Here is a 9,767-nt window from a genome sequence, read left to right as displayed (position 1 = left end):
GAAGCACGTTTACATATGGTTTACCTATTTGTTATAGGTAGTCGATTTAAAAGTAATAATGATTAAAACTTGGTGATAGGGCTTTCTATGATCCCATCTGGGTTGATACGACTTTCTAAACACCTATTCTACCGCAAAACAGCCATACTTAGTATTGTTGTGTTCCAGTTTGAAGGTGAATTGAGCCAGTGTGACTACACAAAGAACTTCACATATATGTTTCCAAAGTGACTATAAAGCAATGCTTAGTATTTCTCAAAACGACAATGTCAGAGCGATTGTGACCTATTGCCATCAGGTGTCAAATTTACAACAGATATACAAAAATAATGTATTTATATCTTTTAGGTCTCGTTCAAGGGTAATACTGGGACGCAATTGCTCTAATCCCGGCATAAGAGTGAAGGACTACAGTTTCCACCCGGACTTCAAACAGAGCACATACAGCACACCAGCTCTAATACAGCTCGAAACGAATTACTTAATGACATGTAAATTGTATTAAACTTCTATATTTGTAAATGTATATCTTCTTCCCAGTCGTTTCCTTATTCCTAAGGGCCGTGACCACTATGCTTGTAGCTCTCCTGTACACCTCCCATCACCTTTCTATTCTGTGCCATTCATAGGCAAACCTGGTCACTGGATCCTGTAGATATCTTTATTGTGTCTATCCATCGGGACGACGATCTTCCTCTATCTCTCTTCCCCTCCATGTGGTCAACTATTATAAGTTTTTCCAGGCTGTTCGCCTGCCTAGCCACATGGCCAAAAAAACGAAGTACGCGTTGAGTAGTAATGGCAGAGAGACGTGTTTTAATCTAATATTTCTAACTTGATTCAGATTAAGTTAATGAATGAGACAAAACAATTTTAGATGTTGGCTTTTGGTATAGAATTAAATGTTGAATCAAATCAGAGTGAACGTGTATGTTAGTTGAATGCTCTTCATCTTGCAACAAAATAAAAAATGACCAATTTTATTTTTCAAAATCAGTCGTTCCATAACACAAACAAACTATTTATTTCAATTTCTGGAACATTTTAAAAACGGTCATTTATTACGTGAATTCGTTACCAAATGTCGCTGTAAAGTGACAACGTGTGACGATAACGCAGTTATTTATAGCGTGATGTGTTTTAATTTGCAGATTTGCAGCCGATATGCGCGCCGCCGAGAGTGCTGGTGAAACCGCTGTTCTACGTTATGACGATCGATGGTAATGTCCAATGTAACGCGTTCGACAGACTCGATAAATTGCGGTACAACGTCATTAATAGCCTGTCAATTTCTCACTGCTGGGCTAAGACATCGTCTCTCTTTGAGGAGAAGTTTTGGAGTATATTCCACCACGCTGCTCCGATGCATATATGTCACACTGTCATTGAACACAGACGACTGTCACGTCACGATGTTTTTCGTCACCGTTGAGCACGTGATGAATTATAAGTACCAATTAAGCACATAAAACTTCACTGGTGCTTGCCTGGGTTTGAACCCGCATTCATACTATATATGGAAACTATTTAGACAATATATTTTTAAGATTATCCTATTATAACTTGAGCAAAAATTTTATATTAAAAATTAAAAGTAGATATTATTTATTAGGCATACGGTAACGGAATCCTATTTAACTGATCGCTTCCATGTAGTTAAAATGTGCGAGTACCGAAGCTGAAAACGTACAGAGTTCCGCAAGGCTCAATTCTTGGACCCATAATATTTTTGATTTACATAAAGAACATAAATAAACTTAAAGGAGAATAATTATCACTTTATACTGAAGATAGTAACCTTGTTTACTATCACAATAATATTGAAAATATATTTTATGAAACACAAAGTGATCTTAATCTAGTAAATGTATATGTAATTAACTGTTTGTAAATGAAAACGTAAAAATGCTATGAAATATTTTTAGCCAAAACTAATGAGCCAGAAACGTTAAAAAATTACAAGAACACTATTAGCATATCTGATTTCAAAAAGTATTTAGGGTTAACTTTAGACAATAAGCTTACTTGGAAGCCACACTATAAAAACTAAGCCCTACGCGGGATAGCACGATGTCTACCCTTGCAAATTTGTTATTTAATCTATGACTCGCTAGCCAAACCACACATAGATTATCTCGTACAGATTTCGGGCTCAGCGGCTGAAACTAATCCTTAAAACTACAAACAGCTTTAAGTAAACTTGTCAAAGTATTATTTCACTATAAAACTCTGTTGTTAATTTTATTTGTGTGAACTAGCAAATTCAAACATTTAAGTGAATACGTACATATATTATATAATCTTACACCAGTATGTAACGGAACTATAATATAGTACTTTTTGTTCATGGAAGCAAAAGTCTATGTAGAGCTGTATAAACAGAAAAAGAACGTTTATTTATTACAGGCACTTTTTAGGATTGATAATAAGGATTATTGATAACCAAAATAGTATAGTGTAATATAGCTTAAATCCTTATTGTAGAATCAAAACAAAATCCTTTATTCAATATAGAATAATTACATTTTATATTGTTTTTCAAATTACAAATCAGTTTTGAAAATATAATACCCTAAATTGAAGGGAACGGACGAAAGAAAGTCAGCGGGTTTCTTTTTGTGAATGTCAAAACAATGAACAGACGTTGATTGTCATATATAACATATGCCATTTTTACCAAAGATTTAAATCGTTAGATGCGCCCCTGCCATAGTATAACCGCTATAAAATGTGTCAATCCTCAAATGAGTGAGCTTACTCATTCGCTACCAGTGTTCATTTCTACGCAGTGACAGTCAGACGTCATCCGTTGTAATTAATGCTCTAATTATAATCCAAAAAAAAAATCGCAAAATGCCGTCATGTGCCTTTCGAAAGTGCAATCACAACTCAAGAAATACTAATAAAGCCCAGGGTGAAACATTTCACTCGTAACCATTTATATTTATTTTAATATTGAATTTATTTTATTCCGATGTCCGAAAAGACCACGAAATGAAAGAAATTGTGCGACAGAGAAAGTAGTATGGCATAATTTATGTAATTAACAGAGATGAAACTATTGTCTCAGTACCATTCTATTAACTAATATAACTAGATACACGGAAGTACTACGGAAGTGGTTTGGAAAGGGATCATCTATAAATGGACATTAACAGCAAAAATACTGTGGTAGCGTCGGCATATTATGTTTTTTTAAATATTATATTAAAAAAAAATGTTTTAAATTGCATTGTAATATTTTTGTAATATTAGTCCGTCAAAGTATATTTTTGCTCTTAGAAATCTAGTAGCTTGGAAAGAATAGTGAATAAAGGTAATACAGCGAGACCAGGGAGATAAGGCGTGGTCACCTACGAAATTTAGTCGAGTTTGTCGTGCCTAGAACAAAAAACAACTTGGATCCATAAAATACAATTAATTAAGTTCGTAATTAAATGCTACGCTGATGTACGCCTTCATCATATTCATAAAAATGTTCAGAGAACAAACAGGCAAAAGTATAATAAATTGATTTTATTTCGTGGAGAATGAATATGATGTAATAACGTGTATGTAATAACAAAAAAAAAAAATATGATACTTTTTTTTATAATACAATAATTTTTTTTTTGTTAAAATTAAAATTGTTTATTAATAACGTGTATTATTTTTTGCAATTATTACAAATAATTAAAACAACCTAATTTCTTACATTTTACAATTTGATGAATTTGTTGACCGTACTTCGCATGCATCTGTGTGAGCGCGTAAGCGACTTGTCAACACACGCATTTTAAAAAATATTCCACAGTTTTTGAAGGTGAGGGCGCATCTAACGATTTAAATCTTTGATTTTTACGTAATATCGATAGCATAAGTAACGTTAAACATATGCTGTATTAGGAAAAAGAATATTAATTTAATATATTAGACAAATGGCAAAATGTCCCTTCACATTGCTCCTTGTAGCACCAGTTTAACTTTCATAAGAATGATTAAAATATTCGTTTATCTGGTTTCCGTAATATATGTATTTGGTAAGCAAAGGAATTTATTTTCAGACTGCAAGCGTTCCACTATAAAAATACACAAAATGGCTTACGTAGATCCCGAACGATGCAAAACCTTCTACAGGAAATCGGAGGTGGAAACATTTTTATCAAAGCTACTTTAATTTTTCCTCAACTCGTCGGTGTTTTTTTTATTTTTTATTACACAATTTATTTTAAAATATGCTTTTAAACTTCATTGTATAAATTAAAATTTATATTTTTATAAGGCTAGTATAAAGTGTATAAAAGTATTTTGTTAACAAGCGACTTTTACTATTGTATACGTCGAATTTGAGAATATCTAAAATTAATATTATTTTTTATGTAAGTTAATTACATTTAAATAGGAAGGCACTGTGTATAGCCAAAGAAGTGTAGACAAAATAAATTATTCATATTTTAGCCAAAATGCATATATACATGACGATCCCCGTAGCCGAGTAGTCTGTACACCGGTTTTCATGGATACGCCACTCCGAGGTCCTGGGTCCGATTCCCGGTTGAGTCGATGTAGAAAATTCATGCATGTTGTCTTGGGTCTGGGTGTTTGTCGTACTGTCCTCTTACTCCTGATTTTCCATAACACAAGTGCGTTAGCTACTTACATTGGGATCAAAGTAATGTATGTGATGTTGTCTAATATTTATTACTGACAACTATGTAATGTATACTTTTAGTTTTCTTGATTTTTTTCCTTGTATAACATTGAATAAAATAACAAAAAAATATATTCTTATTTCAGTTGGATGTGGAAAAAATGTGGCCTATACACACGGTGTGCGCGAAAGCATTGACAGGCGCCGAATGTATCTGGCGTAGCGGAGCTGTGCTGGCTCTGAGACAGAATAACAAATGGAGCTTGGTATGCTTACAATTTATTTGCTACGAACAATGCTTGTGTCTTCGTTTGTATGCGTTTTTGCGATATATGCCTTAATATTTGTATCATTTAGTAAAGCTAGCGACTATACTCATAGACTTCCTTTAAAGTAAGTAGTAAAGTAACAGCCTGTACATTACCCATTGGAAGGCTAAGGCCTCCTCTCCCATTAAGGAGATGGTTTGGAAAACATTCCACCACGCTGTTCCAATGCAGGTTGGTGGAATGCACATATGGCAGAATTTCAATGAAATTAGACACATGCAGGTTTTTTAATTTCAATTAATTAAATTCAATTTCATTGGTTAAGATGCACGCGTTCTAACCGCTGGGCCATCTCAGCTCTTATTCCTTCCTTTACTTATTTATTTGACAGTCGAAACACTGAGACATCTTTTATCGGTTGACTTCCTTGATCGGTTGTTTAATTAAACACCGATTTCGTTCTATGCTCGTTGATTTCACAGTGGAAAAACTGAGACATATTTGTTTAAATATCCCTAAACTTTTCTTCTTCTCGGTAGTATCCAGATATTCCGCCCCGGTGGTAGCTTCACTTAATATAATTGTTAAATTACCATTCAACAATACTTTTAGAAGCCTACTTGATAGTGTTCAAAACATATATACGTAATTTACGCGATTATGTTAATTTTAAAGATATAGTTGTTCTCAAGAAACCTTCACTGTTAATATAGGTTTTTGCGGTAACTACAGGAAAAAATCGTATTGTTAATTAAAACAAAAAATACGAAATAAGGATACGTATTTATTCATATATTGATCGTCTTTCATAGTAATCGTCGCTAGAAGGAATATTAACCGTGCCTTATGTTACCAATATCATTGACCACTCTGGCTCACTCATCTTTAATAGTGTGCTAGTTGTATTTTTTTATGGTATAAGTTGGCGGACGAGCATATGGGCCACCCGATGGTAAGTGGTCACCATCACCCATAGACAATGACGCTGTAAGAAATATTAACTATTCCTTACATCGTCAATGTGCCACCAACCTTGGGATCTATGATGTTATGTCCCTTGTGCCTGTAGTTACACTGGCTTTGGTATTGTTTGCTAAAATAAAATAATGGACGATACCTGTAATGAACTTGTCGTTTCGGGCAATTTATATCAAGATGGAATTTTTAGTATCATTTTAACTAACTTTCTGATGATATTTGAAATTTTAAACAAAAGTCAGAAATGGACAACAATGTAATGAAATGACGTGATTTTGTTTTTTAGGTAGGATTCGGAATTTATGGCCCAGGTTGTAGAGCACCATCAAGGTTTCTGGAATATTCGCAGTACAGGCCATGGGTACGAAGTAGTATTGCCGGAATTGGAAAGCCAACAATATCAAGGATATCTAAAAATCATGTTATTCTACGAAGAAGTAAGTCGTTAATACATTAAATATTTGAGAAGCACATAATAAGCCACTATGGGTTTATCATATTAATTTCTCAATATAAGAATAATGTAAAATATTTGCACTTAATAGACATCATCGTTAATTTAAATCGGATATATGGGGTAGAGCATATTTTCAGTTGATTATGTATCTTTGCATTTTACTTAGTGTGTGTTTGCCCAAATAGACACACTGGGCTTAAAAATAGCACATCAAGCAGCTTTTTCTGCACATTTGCACTTCAGCACTTCGCTGAAACAAAAGCTATTATATGTTTTTTTGGTAAAAGTGGCTAACTAGTAAATAAGCCATATGATGGTAAGTGGTTACACACACATTGGTGCTGTAAAAAATATTGACCATTCCTAACATTGCCGATGCGCCACTAACCTTGGGAGCTAAGATATTATGTCCCTCGTCCCTGTTGCTCTCTCCCCCTTCAAACTGTGACGTGGCAATAACTTCTAAGCACTGTTGTAGCGGTAGAAGCTAAATATTGGGTTATTTCATCCCAGACAGTCGCATACATCATCAAATTTCAAGTCATTCTAACGCATAGTTGCGGAGATCTCGTGATTAGTAAGTCTATGGTATATTGCTTATTGAGACATTATACAATTGGAACCAATTGAATTGCACTTTCAGGTCTTTCAAACGTCCAAAGATATGGACCCTGTGATATTGAGGAAGTAAGGTCTGAGCTTTTTACTGATCGCACTGTTATTGAACGAGGACCGAGTAACAAGAGGCAACGAGTCAGATACAACGTAAGCATCACCGATAACAAGTACTGTTATCATAACAACTTATATTGATTTTATTAATTTTTGCAATCAAAGAAATATGTTACTTGTATATCTGAGGAATAAGTGCAAGTTGTAGAAATATAATCTTTATATGTAATGTAGTGGGGTAAGCTACTTGTCTACAAACAGACTGAAAGACGACTAACAACAGCTCTACTCATAGATCTTTGCCAAAACATCAATTTTCAAGAGAGAATAGAGAATAGCACGATTCACATACAATCTTTTCCCTTACTTTATAATTCCAAAACAACCGGAAAGAGTTCAAACGCAGGACTAAAGACATAAGTTTTTTAAGGCATTTAAGACTCGAAGAATCTTTCAGACCTGACGAGTATTTTACAGTAGCAATTCTCGTCAGAAAAATACAAATTTTTTTATGGCCTGGTCCGGAGCCTTGAACCTCTTCAACCGACTCCAGGCTCTGTGGCCTTATTTCTAGTAAGACCAACGAGGTCAATTTGTAGAGGCAGTCAAGTTTAAATATACATTATTTATGTACACACTTAATTAGAACAAAAAAAATGGGAAAGTCCTTAACAATAGGTAATTTTATTTCATTATTTTCCAGTTCACAATCTTCTCCAAATATGAATATTCATGTATTGTCTTTCGAGTGTTCAATTACAAAAGACAGAAACGGTTTAAAGAAAAGCCAGGCATTCGTATCACGCGTTGGTGCCAAACGCCAAAGCCAATTTGCTACACGTTTCAATTCCTCCAAATAGATTTTGCAGTGGAAATATTCTTCAAAGAATCAGTGATTTATCAAGTGATGGCGTATGGAAGGGAAGTGAGACTCATTGATATAAAAAAAGTTTTGGTTCGGGTAAATGAAAAAAAACCATTTCCAATTGTGCTTAAGGGTACAGATTAACTTTTATGTTTAGTGTCGTTTCGTAATTAAAAATAAATATTGATAATATGTTAGACTATTTATTTTGTATTACCTTTTGCTTCGATTTCAATTTCCTCAATAATTTATACACCAAATTATTATTACAAAATATTCACAAACTGACAGTTTACAAATTTATTTTACTTATAAAATTAATGCATTTAACCCGACTACGTCTAAGCCAAAAGTTGGAGACCAAGTACAGTTTTATCTGCCTGTATCAGTAGCCCCTAATATAACTGTAATTAAATGTCAAATGGTGTCATAACATATATAGTTGTTCAGTACATTTTACCGAAATTTAGCATAATATGATGATGATGATGTACTTGGTACATTATATCATTTTTAAAAAATCTTTTATATATATTATCTTAAGGTAAGGATTCTAAAAGTTTTCGATCTTCCAACCAATATACATTTACGATCTTATACCGTAAAAAAATATTTGGCGTATTTTTTTCCAACATTTTATCTAAATTGGTCTAAAAAAACTCTTTAAACTTGATAAAATAAAACGTAGACTTCGACTTCTTCGTTAAAGGTATTCTTTAGTAAGGAGGGGCGTTTACTCATTTCATCGATAAATAATTTATCGAACATTATTTTAAGATACTAATGTATTAATCTATAATAATCTTATAATGCGGAATAAATCGTTTCAACGCGCTCATCTCAGAATCTATCAGTTTATTTTTTAATTGTTAACTTCTTTGAGAGAGTAAACCTATTCGTTACGTAACGCGTGACGCCATTTTGTCTTGATTCCTTGTTAATTACGCATTACACTGCGCATTGACGACGTAAGGGACAATTCATATTTCTTAGAACGCTTATGTCGGTTTTGATCATTTATAATGGTGTGAGGCATTCGCTAGTTTGCGTATTTTAATTAATAAATACCTATAATATCTCTTTCTACGTACTATTTATAAAAGCTTTAAAAATACACTTTACTGTTTGTTTTATCGATATTACGATGACCTCGATAAACGAACATCACATCTCTATATCAAAGGTTTAACCTGAAGTGAGGACATTTCCAATAGATTAACTCCATTCTGAAACGATTCTGCTTTAGAACGGCACTCGAGATTTCAACAAATAATAATTACGTAAGATGTTGAAAGGGTAATTATTAACTCATACAATTTAACGTTATATGCAGAAATACTTCTCTTGATTAAACATTAACAAAGGAAGCTGGAATAACTGGCCTTATATTGGTAATTAATGTTTTTAATATCTAATACAATATGAGTAGACTTTATATGTAATGCCTTATATAGAAAACTTATAAATTAAGATACAATAATATACATAAAAGAAAAGTTTTTACCTAAGTATACAAGATATGAAGCTGCGATTGGCAATTTAATTCGTTTTAAATTTAGACTATTGATTTGTCAAAAGTAGTAAAGTAACAGCCTGTAAATTTCCCACTGCTGAGATAAAGCCTCCTCTTTTATTAAGGACAGGTTTTGGAACATATTCCACCACGCTGATCCAATGCGGGTTGGTGGAATGCACATGAGGCAGAATTTCGATGAAATTAGACACATGCAGGTTCCCTCACGATGTTTTCCTTCACCGCCGAGCACCAGATGAACTGTAAACACAAATACAAACACTTGGTGGTAGGGCTTTGTGCGAGTCCGTCTGGGTAGGTACCACCCACTCATCAGTTATTCTACCGCCAAATAACAATAGTCAGTATTGTTGTGTTCCGGT

The 9,767-nt window shown here is 33.5% G+C and overlaps 1 protein-coding gene across 1 annotated transcript; it reads left to right on the top strand.

The window, feature by feature from the left end:
* The first annotated feature begins 266 nt into the window (after positions 1–266).
* Positions 267–7,147, top strand: LOC124539213. The gene is made up of 6 exons (XM_047116510.1): positions 267–280; positions 349–491; positions 1,152–1,270; positions 4,777–4,896; positions 6,164–6,314; positions 6,978–7,147. Exons 1-6 carry the CDS (start codon positions 267–269, stop codon positions 7,145–7,147), a joined length of 717 nt encoding a protein of 238 aa, XP_046972466.1.
* The last annotated feature ends 2,620 nt before the right edge of the window (positions 7,148–9,767 follow it).

The sequence above is a fragment of the Vanessa cardui genome, chromosome 22 (assembly GCF_905220365.1).
Source record: "Vanessa cardui chromosome 22, ilVanCard2.1, whole genome shotgun sequence".
In the NCBI taxonomy this organism is placed as follows: domain Eukaryota; kingdom Metazoa; phylum Arthropoda; class Insecta; order Lepidoptera; family Nymphalidae; genus Vanessa; species Vanessa cardui.
Note: the sequence above shows the minus strand (reverse complement) of the source record. Positions and strands in the feature narration are given on the sequence as shown.

What these genes read in the sequence shown, in the direction of transcription:
- LOC124539213 (XM_047116510.1), top strand. An exon ending in TCGATAAATTGCGGTACAAC is followed by an intron (nt 1,271 to 4,776) that starts GTCATTAATAGC and finishes TTCTTATTTCAG; the next exon opens with TTGGATGTGGAAAAAATGTG. An exon ending in AGAATAACAAATGGAGCTTG is followed by an intron (nt 4,897 to 6,163) that starts GTATGCTTACAA and finishes TTTGTTTTTTAG; the next exon opens with GTAGGATTCGGAATTTATGG.